Below are 25,680 nucleotides of genomic sequence, written 5' to 3'. Positions count from 1 at the left end.
CCAATATTTATGCACACCGTCGTACTGTTAGTTGTTGTAGTCCATTTTACAGCTAAATATAATCTAATGTTCATCCAAAATGATAGAATTCTTCCCTGTCCTTAACTCTCTTCACAGGCGTGTCGATTGACTTCAATTGTGTGATCGGAAAAACATTTCTGTTTTTGGATAATTTGAACCTCTAAATATTTTGCAATCATCTCCAAAAGCAAGACCCCCCTCTATATCTCCAAATTTAGACTCATCTATATGATTTGCTTGTCTAAGTATTTGGCTACATTCGTCAACGAAATCAGCCTAAAAAATCCAGAAGTTCGCCTTTTGGGTATTTCGGATATCGCTGGTATTAATGGTAATGCTGATATTTTTTCACACAAAGTTAGTGGTCTATTGTACCCGCTGTCCTAAACTCTAACTTTATGCGAGATTTCGTGTCCTTTGGTTTCTATTTGTGACCTTTATAACGGCTGCAAAATCAGGAAAAATTTTAGTCGTTGGTCCATTTCAACCCCTAATATATTGCGGACATCTTTGAAAACAATAGGGCTAGCCCTTCTGAGCCCAACTCTACCCTTGTGAAAATTTTCGTGAGGATCGGACGATATTTGCAATCCTTATATAATAAATCCAACCTGTGTTGTAAGGTGAAAAATATTAAAAAATATTATAAGTCAAATTGAAAAAATCGCATGCGATAAAAAATATGAAAAAATAAATAAATGTCACAAAATACTACAAAATCTATATTAACATCATTATTGACATATTTTTCTGCGATTTTCTGCCCAGCCCTAAGCTCTAGCCCCATGCTAATTTCCGCGTCAATTGGTCTATTTTTTTCAGTTTTTGGTCCATTTCAACCCCTAAATGTTATGCGATCATCTCCAAAAGAAATAGGGTTCTATTCTGACTCTAGCCCCACCTCCATTCTAAATTTCGTGAAGATCGGGCCATAATTGCGCCCTATAGAGTGATTACAAATTAACATGGACAGACGGACATACATAGCTAGATCGACTCAGATCGGCGAGATAGGAAGATCCATATATACTTTCCTATGTGGGAAACCAATATTTCGTGGTGTTACATAATTTTTGGCCCAATCAAACTTATACAACACATAGTGCTGTAGGGTATAAAAATCCACGTTTGTAGCTCTGCTATATTATATTCCTGAAAGTCTGCTTTTAAAGCTATGCTAGTGTCACACGTTTCTAGTTTAACTAGTCCTTACAAAGAATGATCTTAAAAGACCCTCGATTATAGCTCTTCTGATCTTTAAAAAAATATTCTTAAAATCTCCAATATTATAATCCCAAAAACAAAAAGAAATAAAAAATTTTGATCTTCGAGACGTTAACAATTTAAGACTATAATTCTGCAATTTCTTTAGAAATACTCCTTAATATCCCATGCCTGTAGCAGTACTGCTCCTTTAAAAATATTCTTAGAAATACATGTTTGTAGCACTGCTGGTGCCTTGAAAATATCCAAAAATTTTGTTCTGTTGCTGTCTTGAAAAATATTCTTAAAAAAATCAAGTCTGTAGCACTGCGAGTCAATAAAAAAGTATATAAAAATTCACCAATAAAGTATAACAAAAAAATATAATTTATTATAATTTAAAAAATCCGCATTTAACAAAAAATATATTACATTATCTTACGCTATATAAACTACATACTTATATACAAATAAATACATATAACAATAAATAAAATATATATTTTCAACATTAGAACCCTATCTCCTCACAACAGCATTTACCAAATGACAGTTATCGAAATTACATAAAATCATCAGAGCCAAAGTATCGGAATTTTCCGCAATTTCCAGCGAATCATCGACGTATGGTATTGCCATATGTAGGTTGGGATAATAACCATAGGTTTTATGGACCCAACCCTGAATATAAGAATATTTGTAGAGATGATAATATGAACCCTCCTTATCATCCAATATCACCATCAAATAATTATCGTTTTTAAGTGAAAAGGTAAACAGTTTGTTTATCGGCGATTTGAGGGATAAAATTTGGTAAATTTGATAGTTGGTAGGAACATCCTGCAGCGAGGGTTCGTAAATGTAAATTTTATGACACTTGTGACAGCTCAATATCAGCTGATGATAATCAAGGGCATTGTGTGGGAGTTGTATCATTTCGATAACATCATAATCGCCATCGATAATTTGTTGAAATTTGAATTTTTGTGAGTGTTTTTCAAAGTGATATACTGTCAGGGCGGGGTGATTGTGAACTGGGCCATTTGTCAGTAACCAAGTGTGATTCTGGGTGTGGAAAAGTTTCACTTTTTCTCCAATGTTCGATATCAAACCCTGCCAATCGGCGATGCTGTTATTGTGATAATCGATTTTAAAAATACGCACTTCATTACGCCTACGACTGGGTAAATCTAAACCATGTAGTATTACGAATTCCTCTTGCCCCTTGGGGGCCATAATGTGTATGGATTCCACATATCTTTTCATGCCAAAAACCTTGAAAAGTTTCGTGGCACTGATGGTGATTTTCGATTTCACCTTGCCGTGTTTTGGTTTACAAAAGTTTTCCACCTTTACGGCCACATTGCCCTGGAAGGCTGACAAACGATTTGAGGTTATGTTTTCAAGTTGTATTTCAAACCCTCTCTTTTGGGGGAGTGAGATTTTCAAATATTGTTTCTCACAACAGGAGAGGCGTGTCAATTCTCTCAGTCTCACCAAATTCCTCTCTGTGACATTTGTTGTTTGCCATTTTATGGAGGTTTTTACATCATAATCCAAATACAAAATATCGCCAGAGTTCGATGACAACTTGTTATCGATCATTTTTAGTAAATCCATAAAATCAGGTCCATTGGTTTGATTTTCCTTTAAAACATCCCCAGCAAATGATCTCTGTTTCATTTCGGAATTTAAAACATTCAAACCCTTTTCAAATGTCACCTTATCGATAATCAAGTTATCGAATTGATAATTACGATTCTTAAACAAGGAGTTGCGATAAATTTCCATAAGATCCTTGCCATTTAGGTGTCTTATATGGGCTGGGCCAGCCAACTCCAAATAGGAACTCACAGTTTTGTGGCCCTTAATTGTCTGCAAATGTGGACTGTGGCGGAAAACCATGTTATCGATGGCTATGCCATTGATACTTTGCAGAAGGGCAGCATTTTTGATAACTAAATTCTCAAATGTTAAGTGACCAAATACCTCCAAGGCCGGCCCCTCCAGGGGTATACGTTGTTCCAAGAAATATTCCATATCCATGTGATTGATTCGCCGCAACTCCATGCTGTTATCGATGAACAGCTGATTGGCCTTCACGACAGGTAAGGTGTTATTATCGCCTATTTGATAAATCTGGGAAATATTTACCCCATTTAACAAACCTCTCAGGGACATGTGACCTATATTCAAGGGTGCCGAAAACTTTAGGGGACCCTTTAACGGCTCCTTGCTCGATAAACGATAAAGGGAGTTATTAAATAACAAAACGTCGATATTATTTACATGACCTGCATTTATCGAACCCAACACCTCCATTTGTTCCATAAAAACCGGCTGCAGGAATAGCTTGGGCGCCATTATTACTTGGCTCTCATTGGAATTCCTATCCAAGGCATCTTGATCGATAAATTCCAAATCGATATTTCCGGGGAATTTTAGGCGCGTTCTCATTTTATCGATTAATGGATATATCAACTTAACATTGCCACTGATAACTTGATCTCCATTCGATTTTACGGCATATTTATACAAATATTTCAGCAATTCATAATCGGTATTTATGCTTAACGAATCCGTGGGCCATTTCAGATTTCCCTTCACCTTTAAATTCCGCCAGGATTTCTTGGTAAAATTGTTCAGTTTTTCCAAAATGTTATCAAACTGGAACTCCTCTTTCATCGGGCCTTTTAAGTTACCCCTCACCACAACCTTGGGTGCCATTATATCACCCAAAACCTCCACCTCCCCCGGTGACAATGACACAAACTCCTTTACCTCCTTATTATTTATCGATAACACATCCAAATTCGATAACTGCAAATTGTCGAATGTATACTGGCCCGTTATAAGTTGAGGCTTACTTTTAAGCAAAATATTATTGAAAATATTTTGTAAATCGTAATTATTAACCTCAGGCGCCAGCAGATCCTCATTCACCACAAAATCTCCCGCAAAACATACTTTCCCCTCGATAACAGCCGATTCATGATTCCTTACCAAACCTGCCACATATGCATTCCATTCCAATTCATTGATATATTTCAATTCCAATGGTTCGGCAAACAAAACATTGCCCTCAACTATCAAATCCTTGCGCAAAATCAGCTGATCCTTTTCCACATTCAGTTTCGTGAAGAAATCATCGAAAGGTATGCCATTAATTTTATGGAACACAATATTGGAGGCCATCAAGGTATACGAAACCGATATGTAATCCATATGGTAATCATAATTCAGCAAATCTTCCAGGGGTAAATTATTCAAGTTCATTGCCTCAATACCCTTTTCCACGAAGCAGGGATTACGCACAATTATCTTATTGAAAAACTTGCACCCCTGGAATTTTATGGTTGTGGCCAATTCGGGTTTGAAAACCAAGTCATCAATGGCAATACCGTTCAAATTTGGAGTCTCCATTTCATTAGTGGCCAAGGGGGCTTGGAAATGCTTTTTACCCGTTATCACAGCCACATCTCCTGGTCGTATGATATTTTCCTGGATTTCCGCCAACTTAGATTTATAATCCCTGCACACAACATCTCCGGGCACCTCAGCTTTCATAAACACCAACAACAATGGTTTTGAGGTATTGACCTTATCCACCAGCATGTGTTCCTCCGTTATGTGGTCATTTAAATAACGAGTCTCCACGTTGGGCGCCACCACCTTACCATTATCAAATATTACCGGAAATTGGAAATTCTAAAAATTGAAAATCATTAACATTTAACATTATTTTAAGAATCTGAGATCTCCATACCTGTTCTTCATTTTTCAATAAATAATTCTCCCTAATTTCGTCCTCTTTGAATTCCTCATCGCCAATTATGATTTTACTTTCGTTCTCCTTGTCCCGCCTCACATTTCCCAACACCAAAGTTCCATTGATGACCACCTTTTTTGTGTAGAATTGTTTAAATTCCATTTCATCGGCATTTTGGCGTTCAATTTTTTTATCGGCCACTATAAGGTCCCCGGATATGCTAAGGTGATGCATGGTCACGGGAGCTAAAAGGAGAATAAGAGAGGTATTAAAAAGAGGAAATAAAAAAAAAACTCAGGGGGATGATGAGAAAAAAGAAAAAGGAAACTCCTCAGACCTCCGTCTATAGAAAAAACTCCCCTCAGACCTCCGTCTGCGGACGGACTTTTTTCTCTGGGAAAAAATCTCTTGAGACCTCAGTCTGATGACGGATTTTTTTTCTGAAAAAATCTCCTCAGACCTCCGTCTGAAGACAGTCTTTTTCTCTAGAAAAAATGTCCTTAGTCTGAGGTCGAACTCTTTTCTATAGAAAAAAATCTCAGACCTCCGTCCGAGATGTACTTTTTTATAGAAAAATTCAACTCAGACCTCCGTCAGAGAACGGACTTGTTTCTATTGAAAAAATTCGTCCCAGGTCCCAGCCTGAGTTGTACTTTTTTCTATACAAATATTTTGCTCATGTCCCAGCCTGAGTTGTATAGAAAAAAAAATTCGCTCAGGGGACCCCTGAGATATAATTTTTTCTATATAAAAAATTCGGCTCAGGGGACACCTGAGTTGTATAAAAAAAAATCTGATCAGATGCCAGCCTGAGAATGACTTTTTTCTATAGAAAAAAATCAGCTCAGGCCCCCAGCCTGAGAATGACTTTTTTCTATAGAAAAAAATCTGCTCAAGCCCCAGGCTGAGAATGACTTTTTCTAAAAAAAAATTGGCTCAGGCACAGCTTGAGTTGTACTTTTTTCTATAGAAAAAAATCGGCTTAGGCCCCAGCCTGTGTTGTACTTTTTTCTATAGAAAAAAATCGGCTCAGGCCCCAGCCTGTGTTGTACTTTTTTCTATAGAAAAAAATCGGCTCAGGCCCCAGCCTGTGTTGTACTTTTTTCTATAGAAAAAAATCGGCTCAGGCCCCAGCCTGTGTTGTACTTTTTTCTATAGAAAAAAATCGGCTCAGGCCCCAGCCTGTGTTGTACTTTTTTCTATAGAAAAAAATCGGCTCAGGCCCCAGCCTGTGTTGTACTTTTTTCTATAGAAAAAATTCGGCTCAGGCCCCAGCCTGTGTTGTACTTTTTTCTATAAAAAAAAAATCGGCTCAGGCCCCAGCCTGTGTTGTACTTTTTTCTATAGAAAAAAATCGGCTCAGGCCCCAGCCTGTGTTGTACTTTTTTCTATAGAAAAATATCGGCTCAGGCCCCAGCCTGTGTTGTACTTTTTTCTATAGAAAAAAATCGGCTCAGGCCCCAGGCTGAGTTGTACTTTTTTCTATAGAAAAAAATCGGCTCAGGCCCCAGCCTGTGTTGTACTTTTTTCTATAGAAAAAAATCGGCTCAGGCCCCAGCCTGTGTTGTACTTTTTTCTATACACAAAAATCGGCTCAGGCCCCAGCCTGAGTTGTACTTTTTTCTATAGAAAAAATCGGCTCAGGCCCCAGCCTGTGTTGTACTTTTTTCTATAGAAAAAAATCGGCTCAGGCCCCAGCCTGTGTTGTACTTTTTTCTATAGAAAAAAATCGGCTCAGGCCCCAGCCTGTGTTGTACTTTTTTCTATAGAAAAAAATCGGCTCAGGCCCCAGCCTGAAAATGATTTTCTTTTTCTATAGGAAAAATCTGCTCAGGAATGCCCCTGAAAATGCATTTTTTCTATAGAAAATAATTCTGAAACTCCTTAGGCCCTTCTGCTTCTGGACCTAAGATTTTTTTAAGAGAATTTTGGTTAAATTAAGAGATTTAAAAATGTCTAAAACTCACTCTCCACATAGGCATCCCGGCCACTAAACACAACATCTTCCTCAAATTTCAAACCATTTACGGTCTCGGTTTCCAGTTCCCGCACAAAAAATCTCGATATCTTGAGCTTAGAATTCACCACTTGCGACTGACGCATATTGAACAGTTTATCCACCTCCAAGTGATTTAGCATCGTGGTCTTCAAATGCTGAACCTCAACCAGGGGGGATTGAAAAATTAAACGTCCTTTGATTTGAATATCACGATTTTTTAAAAATATCGATTCATAAAATTTCGACCATGGTATGCCGTTGATGGAAGTGACCTGTAAATGTTTGGCTCGTATTGAAGGTGTCAGGCCATAGTATAGGTCGGGGACAAATTGCCGGGTGGCTCGCACGTTGGAAGGTTCTACAATTTCGGTGGCATTTAGCAGGTGGGTTTTGATCCTAGGCTCTATTAGGAGTTTTCCAGATGTTCGATTGTGGGAGAAGCCTGAAAGTAGAAGAAATGGGTTATTTTTGGGAGGCGGCATGGGGAGGGGTTTTGAATGGGTTGGGGTATTACCTTTGATGACCTCATGGGAGTATATTAGGTTTTGAATCTTCACTTTCTTGGCTTTTATTTGCCTTCCCATTTCTAGGGTTATCGATAAGGGTCCCTCGCTGTGGGAGCGGGCTTCTCTCAGCCGACCTGATAAATATTTTCCTTTCAGTTCCTCAATTTTAGTTAATATTTCCTGGGGACTCTTTAACATTGGATCAAGAATTTGTATTTTCTTTACTCTCCCCGAATTGATGGCAATGGGAGTTGTGGATTTAACTTCCCTTCTGGGTCTAAAGGCAGCACTTAACGAACGAAACATACCACCAATGGAACCATACGACGGCTGTCTTGGTCGACTTGCTGGGGGTTGCGGGGCCATATTCATAATTTGCTGAAACATGTTCGTTAATGAACCCCCTCTCCCGCCTCTCTGTTGGGACGCAGATGACCTGGCGCCAGTAAAACGATTGAGTATTTCCGAAAGGGGATTCGATGATCTCTCCTGTGCTTGCGCCCTTCTCGAGGATGAAAATACATCCGTGAAACGTTGCAAAATATTCGGTTGAGATTGGGTCCGACGTTGAGGATTGAAAAGATTTTGAAAGCCATTATCTTGTCGCTCTGGCAGGAAACTTCTCAACTGTTCAGCCATGGATATAATCAGCTGTTTGGGTGAGTCGACTGGAAAGGAAAAATAATTTCTTTCAAAGATTTAGAAATTCCAAGGAAAAATACTCTTCCCCACCTGCCCTTGTCATGCGATATTTTTCACCCAATTCCAATTCCACAACACGTATCAGCAGCTTAAAAGGCGTTTTGAAAAGCATCAACAGATAATTTTCCCCATGAGGTCCCCGGTAGTCCATCAAATCCGATATGGTCCACAAATCCGAAGTAAAACTTCCATAACAATCCAAATGATAATCTGTGAAAATCATAATTCGATTCTGGTGCGATACCATAAGAAATTCCCTCGAAGCCTTAAAATGAGAAAATGAGAGATTCTCATTTTCTCTCTGCTGGAATAACTCAAAATTCCCATCTCGGTTTTGTAAATATGTCTGGCATCGGGGATTTTTCCAAGAACAGGCCACAATTAGATTTTCTCCTTGGAACGTTGTGCTATGCAACACTTGGGAATCCAACATGAAGGTTTGCTTGATTTTCAAATTCAAGGAGACTGGATCAATTTCATAGATGGTGAGGAGGGTCTGGGGGGATGGGAATGGTATTAAATGTAAAAGTGGGGATCGGATGACAATTAGCTTACCTTGGTTTGTTGCTTAATGGACTTTCCGGTAATTAAAAATTTTCTTTCCGTACCAATGACATTTACCACACTCAAGGCCGGTACAGTCAATTCTTGTAGGGATTCAAACTCATTGCCGTTCCACTTGAAAGAGCTAAAAATAAAAATGGAATTTTGAGAATATTTTTTAAATTAATAACTGGGTTGCTAGGAGAATTTTTTGAAGAAAAATGTCAGAACAGTTTCAACAAAAAACAAGTAAGGAAAAGTCAAAAGTCGGGCGGGGACTATGTGGTACCCTACACAGTATGTATATTTAGTGGAGCTCCCGTAACAAAAGAATTTATTTGAAGTGGATTATACCAGAGGCTACAACCAATTTCAGACTGCTGTCATTTCTAAGCCACTCGTCCGACAGCTGTTAAAATTATTCCAGTGACAGCTCATTATATTGTTTACAAGCTTACAAAGGCATTTTGGTGAGAATTTTCCAGAAACAAATTTATTCGTGATGGAGTTCAAGCGGGACATCAGCAGAAATGGTTGGAAAAGTAAAGAAGCGACTTGACCGAAACCCGCCTCGCAGTGGCCGAAATGGCTCATGAGCTGAACATGTCGTAATATTCCATTCGTCAAATATTAAAAAATGAGCTTGGGGAAAAGTCATTGAAATTCAAAAAAGTGCAAGAACTTACACCGCAGCAGAAAGAAAATATACTCAAAAGAGCTAAAGAGTTGCTTCTCTTAGCCGAGGGTGGAGAACTGCCGAATTTAGATTTCTCCGATGAGAAAACATTCGTTATTTAGCAGTTTATTAATAAACAGCTGAAAATATGCACCTTCGGTTGGACACCAGAACTCAAGCGCCGACCATGGTGATGGTGTGGGCCGCCATAACAGCCGATGGGCGCTCTCCGCGCGTATTAATAGACCATGGCATCAGAATAAATGCCGAATATTATCGCGAAAATATTCTGGGGGGTGTATTAAAGCCTTCGAACAAATCTAAACTTATTCTAAAATTTCATGCTACTTTTGACATTATTTACTTTCATTCAATAAAATTCGGAAAAAAATGTAAAAACTATGGCATATGACTTTGTTGCAGTTATTTTTATCTCACCCATATATAAACTTAACTGGAGGAAAAATCCAAGATCAGCCAAAGGTCGGCTACTTAAAAAAGCTATAAAGTTTAAACACCTGTTATTAGAGAAAATATCAATATCATGATTTTTATGACCAATATCTTAGGAATTACGAGACATATCGCCACATATGGCACCATTTTAGAAAGGCAAGAGAACTTAGACTATATACACTATAATGTGGTACATTAAACTTACTATACCATTTAGGACCATTTTCTATTCTTCGGGGGTTTTTCAAAAATGTTCGCTCCCAAAGTACCAACTTTCTGTATTACTACTGAACCGGTTAAAATAACACCATTATATGTTTGATAACTGGATAGGTTGTTTCATAAGCTTTTAAATGAAACCCATATTGTTGAGTGGAACCGGATAATCGAATTTTGCATCCGAGTTTTCGGGTCGAAAAACCGGGTAACTGGATATTTTACCCATAACAAAATTACTTTGCTCCATAAATCGGATCGGTTATGTAAAATCGGATAAAAACCGGATTTTGTATCCGAACTTTCGGTTCGAATAACCGGGTAATTGGTTGTTTCCCCACGAAAAAAATAATTTGCTCCCTAAATCGTATCGGTTAAGTAAAGCCCGATAAAAACCGGCTTTCAAATGATACCCTTATTAATCGGTTAAGTTAAAGTGGATAAAAACTGGTTTTTGTATCCAAATACCCGGATCGAATAACCGGGTAACCGGTTATTTTCCCCATAACAAAATTACTTTGCTCCATAAATCGGATCGGTTATGTAACATCGGATAAAAACCGATTTTGTATCCGAACTTTCGGTTCGAATAACCGAGTAATTGGTTATTTCCCCGTGAAAAAAAACGCTTTGCTCACTAAGTCTTATCGGTTAAGTAAAGCCGAATAAAAACCGGATTTCAAATGACACCCACATTAATCGGTTAAATAAAACCGGGTAAAAACCGAATTTTGTATCCGAACTTTCGGGTCGAATAAACGGGTATCCGGGAATTTCCTCCATGAAGAAATTACGTCGCTCCCTAAATTTTATCGGTAAAGTTGAACCGGATAAAAACCGGATTTTTTATCCGAACTTTCGATTCGAATAACAGGGTAACCGGGTATTTCCCCCACGAACAAAAATTTCTTTGTTCCCTAAATCTTATCGGTTAAAAAAAGCCGGATAGAAACTGGATTTCGTATACGAAATTTCGGGTCGAATAACTCAGGGTAAAAATACCGACCTATAATAAAAATTTGAAAGCAATCCCAGCATATCCCCTAAATCAGCTTACTCCCTAAATCACTTCCCCCCACACCACGATAAAATTACTTTGCAGTAACCAGGGTAAAAATTCCGACCAATGATAACAATTTCAAAGCGATCCGAGCATAGCCCCTAAAATCAACTTCCTCCATAAATATTAATATGCATAACACACCCTCGCACAAATGGTGCACTATAGGTCCACGTTTTGGAATAGACCCCAAATAGCTATATCCTGTTATTTTGTAGGCGTAGCCACATTATTTAACTGAATAGCCTATAATTTTCTTTTTCGAGTTCGTGAATTTGGAAAAAACTTTAATTCCCGAATATTTCCAACTTACCCAATTTTTCCATGGAGTTTTGAAAAACCTGACGTAACAATTAACATTACTCCATTGTCCTGGATTCTAAGTAAAAATAACTTTTGAAAATGGCCATGCACAGTTAGCTGCTGAATGACCTCAAAAACTGGAGCCTTTTCCACAAATTCTTGGGGTTCTCTTAGCAATTTTGCACGATTTTCCAAAATATCTTTGCGTAGCCTATATATCTCCAAGTAGTCATCTAAAGCCACAACCAATATATAGTGGCCATTCCAGGATATGATCTGCAAGATTATGAATTGCATATTTATATTCAATTAATTAAAAATAAAATCATTTTTCTCACTTCAGCTGCCAAGGGTTCCACGATTTTCACATTCCCTTCCAAATAGCCCATCAGGCTAATACGTTTGTCTTCATGGCCGAAAAACATCTGAAATAACTCCTGACCATGAACAATGAAGATGCCCTCTTCTTTTGGATCCTGTGCAACATGGGTGTTCCGTTCCACTTCTATTTCAATATCCAAGAATGGTCGTTTGAAATCAATGGGTTTGGGTCTCTCCGATGGTTTCTTTTGCTCCACAGTGTGGTGTAAAGGAGGATGCCCTATTGCAGGATTTTCTATTAAGGGAAATGGATGCAGAATACATGGTGGCGGTGGTGGTGGAGGTTCTGAAAACCATACCGGGGTGAATGGATGAAATTCCGCTTGCAGGTGTTGTTGTATGAAATCGGCATGAATCTGGGGGGAAATTGAGAAACACTTCCAAATTTATTATTTTCGATATCGATATTTCATATAACTTACCTGTTGGATAATGAAAATAATCCAAACCGTTTTTCTAAGGATCATTTTTGATGAAATGCCTTTTCCCAATTTTTTTTATTTTTTAATACTGCATTTGTTGTTTTTGTATTTTTTTCAATTCTTCTTTGCTCTGAACAAGATCAATAAACCGACTAGCATGGTTTCATTACTTTTGGATTGTAACTTAACGGAATTTTTGTTGTTATTTGTGTAAGGGAACGAAATTGGTGCATTTTGACAGATTCCCTTTGAATTGAAATCGAAATACAGTGGAGGACAAATGTGGTGCCTTCTGCGTAGTACATATAAAGGGTAATGTTTTAGCTATCATCCGTGGAGAATCCACAAATTATGAAGGTAGAGCTAAAAATAGAAGACATGTGTATTGGTTTTTTAAAAGTTTACATCGCAAAGTAACCTAAATAGATCTGAGGCAAGTTCCCCCTCTTCCAGACTTTAAGATTCGTTGGAATCCGTGCATTTTAGTTATATAGTGTCTTCGGCAATATTGTACATAACAAGTAAAAAAACATTAAGTTCGGCCGGGCCAAACTTTTAATACCCTCCACCTTAGGGTAAAGGAAACATTAGAAGAAATTTGACAACAACCATTAAAATGTCGAATATTGGGAGGTATCGTTATATGGGGGCTATACCAAATCGTGGACCTACACATGCAATGTTTCGTCATTATGACCTACAAATACCAATTTTTACACCAATCCGCGAAAATATGTGGCAAAAATTATCAAAATACCCTATATTCGGAGGTACCGTTATATGGGGGCTATACCAAAACTTGGACCTATAATTACAATGACTCGCCAATGACTCGAACTGGGACCCATTATGACCTACAACTACCAATTTTCAGAGAAATTCGTGAAAAAATGTGTCAAAAATCATCAAAATACCGAATATTGGGAGGTACCATTATATGGGGACTATACCAAAATGTGGACCTATACATAAAAACGCCACACGAACTAGACCCACAAATACCAATTTTTAGACAAATCAGTGCAAAAATGTGGCAAAAACCACCAAAATACCGAATATCGGGAGGTACCGTTATATGGGGACTATACCAAATCGTGGACCCATACATTCAATGTTTCGCTACCGGAGCTGGAACCCATTATGACCAACAAATACCAATTTTTAGACAAATCCGTGAAAAAATGTGGCAAAAATAATCAAAATATCGAATATCGAGAGATACCTTTATATGGGGGCTATACCAAAACGTGGACCTATACATGCAATGTTTGGCCACACGTACAGGGACCCGTTATGACCTACAAATACCAATTTTCAGACAAATCCGTGAAAAAATGTGGCATAAATCATCATAATACCGAAAATCGGGAGGTACCATTATATGGGGATTATATCAGAACGTGAACCGATATATCTCATTTTCGATACCAACCATCCTAGACACAATACAAATTGCTTTGCTAAATTTTGGCGTTCTACGTCAAATAATGTGGGCTGTATCGTAATTTCAACAGACAGACAGACGGACATCGTTAAATCCACTTAGAATTTTATGCTGATTATGAATATATATACTTTATGGGGTCTAAGACGAATATTTAAGGATGTTACAAACGGAATGACAAAGTTAATATACCCTCCTTTCCAAGATGGAGGGTATAAAAATACGAGGAATATTTTAGTCAACAATTTTAACACTCAAACACTCAACATGGGGGTCTCTTTGGTACTTTTTTGAAAATATGGTTAAAATCTCCCTTCAAACGGTATCCTAGGAAGACAAAATATTCTACAGAATTATTTACCATAAAATTCTACTAAGGGTCCTAGAAGACATCAAAGGTCTAAGGGTGGAAATACATAAAGCGCTTATCTGGCTGGCTTAGGTCATCGGCTGGTTTCTTCGTAGATGAACGAAGAGTTTTAGGTTGATTTAGTTCGATTTTGGCCGTATGGTCCTATTTTTTATCATACGGGTGTGATGAAAAAAACGGCAACTAACTTCAGACTGCCACTCGTCCGACAGCTGTTAAAATTATTCCCTTTTAACCTTATTAATGTGAATAAATCTTTTGTGTCTCGAACCATCGCTCGGTGATACTGGTAGCGTAGACCGACGTCAAGGAAGTGGACAGAAGAAAACAGCAACATCAGCAGAAATGGTTCGAAAAGTAAAGAAACGACTTGATTGAAACCCGCGTCGCAGTGGCCGAAAATGGAAAATGGCTCGTGAGCTCAATATATCGCAATATTCCATTCGGAAAATATTGAAAACATAAGCTCGGGGTTAAAGAGTTGCTTCGCTTGGCCGAAAGTCGTGAACTGGCGAATTTGGTTTTCTCCGATGAGAAAACATTCGTTGTCCAGCAGTTTGTAAACAAACCAAATGATCGTGTTTATTTGCCAAAGAGGTTAGCTGAAAATGTGCATCTTCCGATGGCCACCAGAATTCAAGCGCCGGCCATGGTGATGGTGTAGCCATAACAGCCGATGGTCGTTCTCCGCTCGTATTAATCGACCGTGGCATCAGAATAAATGACGAATATTATCGCCAAAATATTCTGCCTTGGGCATGCAAACATCTTGGCCGCAGATCTTGGACATTACAACAGGACTTAGCACCATCGCACTCAACACACTCCACCCAAAAATGGTTACACTGTACTTATTGTGTTGCACAGTATTATTTAAAACTAGATTTAGATTTTCAATAAATCCGATTTTAATTTATTTCGCCTTATTCGCCAAATTCAGTTCATTTACAGTTTTGTTTTGCGACAGCATTTTCATTGAGCAATTCAGGCGATTGTGTAAATCATTTAAATTATTTCGCATACTGGAGGTTTCCTTGGAAATTGTACTGAGATCTTGTTGTATTTGGCGTTGATCTTCCAACATTGAAGTGAAAACGGCATTCTGTTGCTTCAGCTCACTCAAACGCTTTTGACTCACAAAATTATTAGCATCATCGACGGTTGGTATGGAATTGTGGCGACGTTTCTTTTCCTTGTGATCACAGAGGACTTTTAAACGGGGAATATTAGATGTTTTACTCAATGGATTCTCATGCGTGGTTTTCATAACATCCTTCGTGACACTTGGGTTCGGTGTGGTGTAAACGGCTTTATATTTATTAGATTTTCCAACATGGGGTATAACACTCCTCGGTTTTGTTTTAGCCTCTGAAAATATTCTTATTTACACATAGTACAGCTAATTTGATTTGATTTATTGAACTCACCTCTAAGCTGGGTATAGATATGGGCAAAAATCCCATTAATGTTCCCCTGATGATAGGAATGCTGTGATCCATTTGGATTCGTATGAGATACACTTCCATTCTGCTTTTGTTTCATATATTTCAAATTGAAATAGTCAATCTTGGAATGCTGCCGGATTTGCTTATCAACCATTTTTGATAAATCCAAACGATCCATTTCTATTTTTTTTTTTTTAATTTTCACAGAGAATTTTGAATTAAATTAATATATAATATTTTTTTAATATATTTCTAATTAACATCTGAAAATTTTGAAATAAAATACATTTGTCACTATTGCAGTGACAAATTACAAATTGTTTATTTTAATGGAAATCATGTTAAATAGTGTAGTTTATTTTTAGGCGCAAATTATGTTTTACTAATATCCTATTTACATAGACATAAAATATTTATGCAACAAGTGGTCTTTTCCAGAAATGCAATAATGTCAAATTTTTACTATGATAACCGATTTTACCTTTATGATATCGAAAAAATTGCAAAACTAGGAGATTCTTGCAGGTTCTGGAACAGCCCTAAGGCTACATTTACATTGAAACACAGTTATTTATCACGATATATCGGACACATGTTTATATTAGTTTATCTTGATTGGTCGCCAATGTAAATGTAACCCCAAATAAAATCACAATTTCAGATAATACCACTGGGACTCAATTCATCTTCTTGTTAAAAAAAGAAAAAGAAAACTTTTATAAAGGCATGGTATAATTAAAAAAGTAAAGTCATTTCAAATAAGACTCTACCATGATACAATGAAGAGAAGGTAGGCTAATTTAATTAAAACCAGTAAAGAAAGTCTTAAAGTCGGGCGGGGCCGACTTTATGATACCCTACACCACTTTGCTAATTTAGTAGAGCTCCACATAACAATTAAAAGTTTTTATGGGAGAATTCAATCATACACGCTATGATTATAATTATAATTATAATTTAAAGTTCAAAGGACTAAACATGCCGAAGAATTTGTATCTTTTAAATTCGGACTTGTATTGACCATTTGGTGCACAATTAATTTGAAATCGGATAAATATATATCTGAACCGATCTCGATAAAATTTGGCAAAGATATTTCTGAGCTGTATTTGATATATTTCCCTGAATATCGTTGTTACGGAGTGTATATTACGGTTGTGGGTAACAAATATAACAAATCGGTTGAATAATATATATGGAAGCTATAGCTATATCTGAACCGATCGTCACCAAATTTGACGTACTAGCTTCTAGTCTCAATTCGGTCGTATGTGCCAAATTCCATCCCATTTGGACAAATATTAGACGTTTGGTGCACAATCAAAGGTAAATCGGACGAAGTTATATATGAGAGCTATATCCAAATCCGAACCGATCTCGATAAAATTTTGTAAATGTATTTCTGAGCTGTTTTTAATATATTTCCCCAAATATTGTTGTTGCAGAGTGCATATTACGGCGGCGGTGGACAAATATAACAAATCGGATGAACAATATATATGGGAGCTATAGCTATATCTGAACCGATTTCGATCAAATTTGGCATACATATTTTCAGGCCTAATTTGGTTGCATGTGCAAAATTCCATACTATTCGGGCTGATATTACACGTTTGGTGCACAATAAAAGGCAAATCGGACGAAGATATATATGGGAGCTATATCTAAATATTGACCGATTATCTCCAATTTCAATAGGGTTCGTCCTTGGGCCAAATAAATGATCTGTGCAAAATTTCATCTGGATCGGGCAATAAATGCGACCTGTACTTTGTTTACAAAAATACATGGACAGACGGACAGACGGACGGACGGACAGACGGACGGACGGACATGCATAAATCGACTCAGAATGTGATTCTATGCAGATCATCAAAAGGAATTATGGGTCTATCTCGTTTCCTTTTGCCTGTTACAAACAAATGCACAAAGACATAATACCCTGACCGCCTTGTGGTGTAGGGTATAAAAATTGCAAGTGTAGAGGTCTATCTGTTTGGCTTGTAATGTCCGAATTAGTATCAAAACAATAAAAAATCAAACAACTTGTTGCATTTATTTTGAATAAATAATTGAATACCATTTTGTAACCATTCTTGTTGGAATGCCCAAGGTCTGCGGCCAAAATGTTTGCGTGCCCAAGGCTATAATACACTCTCCAGAATATTTTCGCGATAATATTCGGCATTTATTCTAACCGACCGGTCGATTAATACGAGTGGAGAGCGACCATCAGCTGTTATGTCGGCCCACACCATAACCATGCCTGGCGCTTGAGTTCTGGTGGCCAACCGAAGATGCACATTTTCAGCTGTCCTCTTTGGCAAGTAGACACGATCATTTTGTTTGTTTACAAACTGCTGGACAACGAATGTTTTCTCATCGAAACCAAATTCAGCAGTTCACCACTTTCGGCCAAGCGTCTATTTTCTTTATGTTGCGGTGTTAGTTCTTGCACTTTTTCGAATTTCAATTACTTTACCCCGAGCTCATTTTTCAAAGTTAGGTTATATGTAAAATGCCAAAATTTATAGAAGAAAGTTCAAAACATGAATGAAATAAAATATATGAACGGGTTAATTCGTGTTCCTAATGCTGAGAGCAAACAACGTGATTGAAATTGCAATGAGAACATAGCATAAGTTGAATACTCGATGAAGACTAGTCGAGTACTCGGTTTTCACCCAAGTCCACAGTCGAGTTCGAGATTCAGAGCACTAATAGTCGATTATTCGATTAATCGAAAGTCGACCTACATATCCCTACGGCATCATTCTCAGTGCTTGCTTCAAACAAACATCAAAATTTCTTTCTTTTCGAAGAAAATTTGTGAAAATACTTGTAAAATAGAAAATATTGGAAACCCAGACGGAGGAGCAACAAAATGGGATCCTCTAAAAAGCACAAGAAACACAAATTGGAACGGCGGGAAAAATATGAAGGTCAGTAACATAACACGACAAGTTTGCCGCCGCTGCCGCTAAATTTGCTGCTGCCAACAAACTTTGTTCATTGGCAAATATAATATATTCCTGTTTTTTTCTTCTATAGAATATAGCCACAGTAATGATCCTGCCAACTTACAAAGACGTTTGAAAATAATTTTAAAACTTGGACCCAATAACACTCCCGAATATGGCGACGACGATGTTATTACATCCACAGTGGCCGGGCCTCCTACTGCTGCCGAGGCAATGTGCAGCAGTCCCTTGGCAATGGAAGATTTCGAAGAGGAGCACCGTGAAAAACACAAGAAATCCAAGAAAAAGAAGAAGAAGAAAGATCGTGAGAAGAAACACAAACATCACAAAGAAAAGAAACGTGATAAGGGAGAAAGACATGCTGTGGACGAAAGTCCCAGACGAGATGCATCCTCAATGGAACGTACTGAAGATTTGACATTAATTGCCAATCAGGATTCACAGTCATTGCCGGCTACTTCCTTTAGTTTGACACAGCAACGCAGTCCTAAACTGGGAGCGGCTGGGCCGCCTTCAAATCTAATGCCCTCGGTGATGGCAGATGGTGATAGCAGCCAGGATGGTTTTAGTTTTATGGACGATGAAACGTCACAGCCTTTACCAGAAAATGTGTTACTCTATGCGGGTATTACCACGGAAAATTCACCGGCCAGTAGACCCATATCCAAACCCATCGTGCCCATGAAAGTAGATGAAGTTACACAAGATTCTGCAGCATCTTCGACCATGCAAAGTGCAGCATCTATGGGAAATGTGGCAGTGGCCATGGCGGAGGAGGGAGAAAATGTTGCAGGGCCTTCAAGTGCAGCAGCAACCCCAAATATACCTCCCAGTCCAATGGGTGCTGGTAGTATTGTGGGTGGCGTTAGTCCCACAAAACCTTTGTCTGAGGTAAGTAAAAAAGTAAAACATTGAAAATAGCAGGACCTCCATTCAAATAATTTTGAAAATATTTTCCAGCTCACAATACCCTCATTCTCACCATCGGCATCAGACACCACACCGGGTGGTTCTAATTTGACACCAAAAATGTTAGAGGCCCCACGAACTCCCAGCTCCTCGAGTGAGTCGGGCCGGGAACCCAGAACATGTGTCCTGAAAATGAAACAACAAAAATCCTCATTAAATAAACTACTGGAGCATTTGCTGCGTGGCTTGGAGAAACGTGATCCCCATCAATTCTTTGCCTGGCCGGTTACGGATGATATTGCACCGGGATATTCGAAAATCATATCGCGACCCATGGATTTTTCCACCATGCGTCAAAAAATCGATGACAATGAATACAGTACACTACAAGAATTCACCGAAGATTTCCGTCTGATGTGTGACAATGCCATACGTTACAATCATGTGGATACGGTGTATCACAAGGCTGCCAAACGATTACTTCAAGTGGGCATGAAACATCTTTCACCGGACAATTTAATGAGAAGCCTCAAACCCACCTCTGGTTATTTGAGGGATCTTACCGCTAAGGAATTAGGTTTCGATTTGGTCCATCACAGTGGAGATTTTGCTGGTTTCGATCATCATGGCATGATTGACTCTGCCGATGAGGGAGCCTCCACATGTACCGAAGAGCCACTGACTCAGGCTCAAATTGAGGAAGAGGAAAAACGTAAGGCCATACGTCTGGCTAATGAGCCTAAGACTAGATTCGAACCTTATGTTGATGATTTAACCTCGGAGGAAATACTGGCCCAGGTTCAGGGCGCAGCTCAGGCAGCCAAAAAACGCTTATCGGCCAAGGAAAAGGCCCATAAAATGGGATTCCTAAGGCAGAACAAAGATGGCACCACCTCACTTAACTTTCTCATCAAAGATGAAAATGAAGGACCTGAAAAGGTGGTGTCTCTGGGTGATTTGGTAGGCAAACTAAAATCAGGATCTGGTCAAGTACAAGGCTATCGTGAAGATAAGCGCAATGAAGCTAAGCTAGTGAAACCTTTGAATTACGGACCCTTTTCGTCATTTGCACCCACATTTGATTCGCGCTTTTCCACACTCAACAAAGACGAAACCCAATTGGTTATGGATACTTATGGTGATGCTCTGAGCACAGAATATGCTGAAAGTATTTTACAATTTACCAAAGATTCTTCGTATGCCACCATGTTGGCCAATGGCCTCTTGGATGCTCTTACCAATGGCGAACATTCCAAATGCATGCAGGATCTCTACGATCTCCAAGTACAAAACTATGAACAACAAGAGGCACTGAAGTGCTTCACCAATGCCGGACCCCTGCTATTGGGCAGTAGCTCTTCGCCCTCGCCGCACGATTCAAGAGCCCAAATAGAACAAGAATATGAAAAATATAAAAATACTCGAATAGATTTTAATCGCCTTAGGACCCTCCAGGAGCTGGGTATAGACACAACATTCTTAAATGATATTGAGAAGGAAATGAAGAACTTTGAATTGACGCGAAGATTACAGGAGCATCTAAGCAATAATCTAAATCTAATTGATAAGCTGAAGAATACCCAGCATGAACGGTTATCACAGCCATTGCCACATCATTTGGGTCTGGTGCAGCCGCCATCACAAGAGGAGACGCAATTGGCACATCAAGTTAGCCAACAGCTGACGGATGTGGTTAAGAAATTACCACCATCGGCGGTAACGGACCCATATGCTCTACGCCGAGCCATGGGCATTTCATATGGTAAGTTCCTCTCTCCCTCTCTCTCAGATATATCGAAAATATCTAAAATATAATTGCCTTTTTAGTTGGTTTGCCACCTCCGCCCGAGCCACAACAGCGTATATCTGTACCCGCCATGTTGCAACAGCCGGTAGCTCTGCCACCCCTAAGCTTTACGAACACCAACCCACAATCTCTATCGTCCAATACAGCAACATCGAGCAATACCGCGAATAGCGGCAGTACAAGCAATCAGGATCAACACAATTTAACAAGCGCTCTGTCCATGGATATCGATGAAGATGTAGGCGGTGCCAATACCAGCGGAGATTTGGAAAATGAATTACGCGAATTTCTAGAAAGTGGCCCAGGTCTACACGCTGCCTCTTCGTCATCCAATGTCGATGATAACAATTTAATGGCTCAATTACTTATGAATTGAAATGTCGTAACAAGTTACACACTCAAGCAATTTGTACGCCTCCTTATTTTACCGTCATGTCTTTTTACTTTTTAATTAGTTTATGTCTCTTTGATATTTCTGATATTGTTCTTCATAGTTTTTTGTACCTATGTTTAGTTAGTATTTTTTTGTATTGGTTTTTAGCTCCTATTCCACTGCCGCTAATTCATGTTTTCGTTTTTTTTTTCTTTCTTTCTCTTATAACTCCAATTTGAGCATTTCAATGGATTTTTTACCTCATAATACATATGTAGATTTTAATTTTCAAATAATTAACAATTCCATCTCTCACATTCTTCCTGGAATAGCAAAATTTGTATTTATTATATAAATTGAGAAAAAAAAAAGAAATAAATATGTAAATATATTAAATATTATATGGAGTGGATATGAGGCGACTTATGGGAGATTTCAACAGGTTTTGGAGAACTTTTGGTATCATTCATCGTTGCAGCAGAAGTCAGGCAAGCTGTGGCGCTGACAAGAAGATCTTGTAGACCTCTTATAATGTGTTAGATGATCTGTGAATATTAGTGCTACACAGGGGAGAAGTATTTAGCCTAATTTTTACAATTTTTTTTTTTAATTTTATTGAATGAAAGCCAAAAATGTCGGAAATAGCATCAAATTTTAGAATAAGTTTAGATTTGTTCGAATCGGTCACCTTTGGCACGAATTATAGCCTTCAAACGGCCAATGAAACCGTCACACGCTGCCCGAATGTTGCTCTGCGGTATCTTGGCCCATTCCCGGCGAAGCGCTTGCTTGATGTGATCGACACTGTGGTATTTTTTAGGGCCAACCATGCCTTCCAAAATACACTAGACACAATAGCCCAACGGATTGGTATCCGGAAGTTTTGGTGGCCATTGTAGGCTAGAAATTAGGCGAGGAACCTCATTTTGTAACCATTCTTAGGTGGCGCGATGGCGATGGTGCTGAGTCCTGTTGAAATGTCCAAGGTCTGCGGCCAAAATGTTTTCGTGCCCAAGACTTTAAAACGCCCTCTAGAATATTTTCGCGATAATATGTGGCATTTATTCTGATGCCACGGTCGATTAATACGAGCGGAGAGCGACATCGGCTGTTATGGCGGCTCACACCCTCACCATGGCTGGCGCTTGAGTTGTGGTGGCCAACCGAAGGTGCGCATTTTCAACTGACCTCTATATGCATAGTTTACCAGTAGGCAGGTTAAGTTCGTAAATGAGCCATGACGGTCCACGTTTTCGTATAGCCCCCATATAACGTTACCTCCCGATATTCGATACTTTCACAATTTTTGAACATTATTTACCGGAATTGTTTCAAATTTCATATTTAAAGTTCGTAGTGCGTACTATAGCCTATGACATAAAAATTCGTATACAGGTCCAAGTCTTCGTGTAGCACCTCCCCATATTCGATATTTTAATTCGATAACGGTACCTCCCGATATTCGGTATTTTGATGATTTTTGCCACATTTTTTACGGATTTGTCTAATAATTGGTATTTGTAGTTCGCAATGGATTCTAGCTCCGTTTGCGAAAATTGTATGCATAGGTCCACGTTTTTGTATAGCCCCCATATATCGGTACCCCCCGATAGTTTTTTGGAAAATTTTCAAGTTCCTTCTAAATGGTGGAGGGTATTAAAAGTTCGACACGGCCGAATTTAGCTACTTTTTTACTTGTTTATATTTCTGGTTTCTGGTTCTCATTTGGTTTAAGACACTAAAACATAGACCCGACCGAGCTTAACACCTTATGTACTTGTTTATCATAATCCTTTGTTATAAAACACGTATTTAAAATTTAATTTATTTAGGCGATGAATTTTCTACAAAATTTTAAAAGTTGTTCAAATTTGTTAACAACTAATGTTTTAAAATATTCTCCACGATCGCCACTATTTACAACAGCAATCGAGCATATCAAGATCATATATGCTGTCAATGATAAAATATATTTGCGGCTCAAACCCCAACCTTTAAAGCCTACTGGTTGAGTTTTATCTTCCACAGGATAACGGCTACCATAGAACAACAGATAACGCATTCGTATTTTGAGTGGATCAACATCCTTGTACACTTGATCACCTCCTTGTGCCACAACTTTATAATCACCTGCAAATTCACACAATGCTATGCAAGATATAAGCGAACCACACTGCGAGGCACCCCATGCAGCATCATAAGGTGTCGTACTCAAATATGACCCAAGATCGGCATACAGTTTTATAGCTTCCTTATTCGGTACTTCAGAAAAACCATTGTATATGATCGAATAATAGGAATCCAAAGTTTGCCCATAAAATCCCAGCTTTGTGGGAGAATTTGAAATTCCTTTCGAATCAATCACTTCAAAGATATGTGTTGGTTTTTGCAATATATTCACATCTTTTAAGCCTTCATTGAATTCTTCCAAATCTACTAAACGCAAACCAGGTTCCTTTTGCTGAATTAAAAGCCAATAGAGCAATTCAATGACCTCTGGATCCATATTATCAATTTGTCCACCAATTATGTTATGTAGCACCACATTGAGTTTTGGTGTATCATTGATGACCATTATCAATGCATCAATATTATGCTCCCCAGTTGTGTCATTGAGAAATCTCGGAGGAAAGGGTTTTAGTTTAAATGTATTCCGATAACTAAAGGCTGTGGCCACAAACAACGTCCATTTGGCATCACAGGCCATCATATCCTTCTCTAAAATCTTGCGCAAAGCTTGAATCTTGCCAAGGAAATCAAGAGGCTCATTTAATTGATGTATTGGAGTTCCATTGTCGCCGCTTTCTTGTAGTGCAGAGGAAGGGTTCTCATCATCCTGAGATATGAAATTTTCTTGATTTTCTGAGTGCCCATTATTTTTGATGTAACATTTTTGTTGTTGCCGAATTTGTAACATTTTAGCAGTTTCTATGCTTCAAAATGTGGTGTAGAAATCTTGATTTGCAAAATTGAGGTTTGATATTTGGATTTTCAACAGTTTCGAATTTACAAAATGCTTTCAAAAACAAAACAAGTAAGTTTAATACCCTCCACCATTTGGTACAAATTTGGCAATTTCCAAAAAAAAAAAAAAATAAAATAAATAAAATAAAAAAAATCCTTTAAAAATTCTGTTAAAATCTTAAAAATACCGAATGTATACCTGCATAGGCAACTTTTGTCATAAGTTATTACAACATTTAAATGCGAAACATGAAGAAAAATTTGTTTATAATGTAGCTAAAATCATCAAAATACCGAATATAGGCGGTACCGTTATATGGGGGCTATACCAAGACGTGGACCTGCACAGACAATTTTCTGGCATGGGCTGAAGTATCCATTACGAACTTCAAATGCGAAATTTAAAACAATCCCGGTAAATAATGTCGCTAAAATTATCAAAATACCGAATATCGGGGGGTACGGTATATGGGGGCTATACGAAGACGTGGACCTACATAGCCCATTTTCTGTTTTCTGCTGCAGTATCTATTACGAACTTCAAATACCAAATTTGGAACGGTTCCGTTAAATAATGTCGCTAAAATCATCAAAATACCGAATGTAGGGGGGTACCGTTATATGGGGGCTATACGAAGACGTGGACCTGCACAGATAATTTTCTGTCTTAGGCTGTAGTATCCATTACGAACTTCAAATGCCAAATTTGAAACAATTCCGGTGAATAATGTCGCTAAAATCATCAAAATACCGAATATCGAGAGGTACCGTTATATGGGGGCTATATGAAAACTTGGACCTACATGACCCATTTACGAACTTAACCTGCCTACTGGCAAAATATACATGTGTGCAAAATTTTAGCCTTCTATCTCAATTTGTTCGAAAGATAGCGTGATTACAACAGACAGACGGACAGACGGACAGACAGACGGACATGGCTAAATCGTATTAGAATTTTACGCTGATCAAGAATATATATATACTTTGTTGGGTCTGACGTGAGTATTTCGAGGAGTTACAAACGGAATGACAAAATTAATATACCCTCCATAGTATGGTGGAGGGTATAAAAATTAATTAATGTCAATGTATAGGAATTCCCAATGAATAGTCCTTAAATGTACAGC

General features: G+C 38.2%; 4 protein-coding genes across 4 annotated transcripts; 1 reads left to right on the top strand and 3 right to left on the bottom strand.

The window, feature by feature from the left end:
• Nucleotides 1-1,588: 1,588 nt before the first annotated feature.
• On the bottom strand, nt 1,589-12,465 carry LOC101889162 (uncharacterized). The gene is made up of 9 exons (XM_011297086.3): nt 12,258-12,465; nt 11,793-12,191; nt 11,465-11,730; nt 8,756-8,888; nt 8,231-8,696; nt 7,507-8,166; nt 6,961-7,434; nt 4,991-5,238; nt 1,589-4,932 (listed from the first exon to the last, which is right to left on the bottom strand). The coding sequence occupies exons 1-9, from the start codon at nt 12,300-12,302 to the stop codon at nt 1,744-1,746; spliced, it is 5,880 nt and encodes a 1,959-aa protein (XP_011295388.1). The 5' UTR covers nt 12,303-12,465; the 3' UTR covers nt 1,589-1,743.
• Nucleotides 12,466-14,955: 2,490 nt separating this feature from the next.
• LOC109614191 (uncharacterized) lies at nt 14,956-15,785 on the bottom strand. The gene is made up of 2 exons (XM_020039531.2): nt 15,499-15,785; nt 14,956-15,439 (listed from the first exon to the last, which is right to left on the bottom strand). The coding sequence occupies exons 1-2, from the start codon at nt 15,692-15,694 to the stop codon at nt 14,985-14,987; spliced, it is 651 nt and encodes a 216-aa protein (XP_019895090.1). The 5' UTR covers nt 15,695-15,785; the 3' UTR covers nt 14,956-14,984.
• A 2,478-nt stretch (nt 15,786-18,263) lies between these two features.
• Nucleotides 18,264-21,987, top strand: LOC101898984 (bromodomain-containing protein 7). The gene is made up of 4 exons (XM_005176176.4): nt 18,264-18,458; nt 18,568-19,388; nt 19,458-21,168; nt 21,234-21,987. The coding sequence occupies exons 1-4, from the start codon at nt 18,401-18,403 to the stop codon at nt 21,587-21,589; spliced, it is 2,946 nt and encodes a 981-aa protein (XP_005176233.1). The 5' UTR covers nt 18,264-18,400; the 3' UTR covers nt 21,590-21,987.
• A 1,408-nt stretch (nt 21,988-23,395) lies between these two features.
• Nucleotides 23,396-24,670, bottom strand: LOC101889338 (protein mono-ADP-ribosyltransferase Parp16). Its single transcript, XM_020039533.2, has one exon. The coding sequence runs from the start codon at nt 24,501-24,503 to the stop codon at nt 23,415-23,417; it is 1,089 nt and encodes a 362-aa protein (XP_019895092.1). The 5' UTR covers nt 24,504-24,670; the 3' UTR covers nt 23,396-23,414.
• Nucleotides 24,671-25,680: the final 1,010 nt, after the last annotated feature.

The sequence above is a fragment of the Musca domestica genome, unplaced genomic scaffold (genome assembly GCF_030504385.1).
Source record: "Musca domestica strain aabys unplaced genomic scaffold, Musca_domestica.polishedcontigs.V.1.1 3, whole genome shotgun sequence".
Taxonomy (NCBI): domain Eukaryota; kingdom Metazoa; phylum Arthropoda; class Insecta; order Diptera; family Muscidae; genus Musca; species Musca domestica.
Note: the sequence above shows the minus strand (reverse complement) of the source record. Positions and strands in the feature narration are given on the sequence as shown.

Coding starts and splice junctions, on each gene's coding strand:
- LOC101889162 (XM_011297086.3), bottom strand. CDS start 12,302: ATGATCCTTAGAAAAACGGTTTGGATTATTTTCATTATCCAACAG. Junction 7,435..7,506: donor CTCCCATGAGGTCATCAAAG/GTAATACCCCAA, acceptor TTCTACTTTCAG/GCTTCTCCCACAATCGAACA. Junction 5,239..6,960: donor CCGGGATGCCTATGTGGAGA/GTGAGTTTTAGA, acceptor TTCTCCTTTTAG/CTCCCGTGACCATGCATCAC.
- LOC109614191 (XM_020039531.2), bottom strand. CDS start 15,694: ATGGATCGTTTGGATTTATCAAAAATGGTTGATAAGCAAATCCGGCAG. Junction 15,440..15,498: donor TATCTATACCCAGCTTAGAG/GTGAGTTCAATA, acceptor GAATATTTTCAG/AGGCTAAAACAAAACCGAGG.
- LOC101898984 (XM_005176176.4), top strand. CDS start 18,401: ATGGGATCCTCTAAAAAGCACAAGAAACACAAATTGGAACGGCGGGAA. Junction 18,459..18,567: donor ACGGCGGGAAAAATATGAAG/GTCAGTAACATA, acceptor TTTCTTCTATAG/AATATAGCCACAGTAATGAT. Junction 19,389..19,457: donor CCACAAAACCTTTGTCTGAG/GTAAGTAAAAAA, acceptor AATATTTTCCAG/CTCACAATACCCTCATTCTC.
- LOC101889338 (XM_020039533.2), bottom strand. CDS start 24,503: ATGTTACAAATTCGGCAACAACAAAAATGTTACATCAAAAATAATGGG.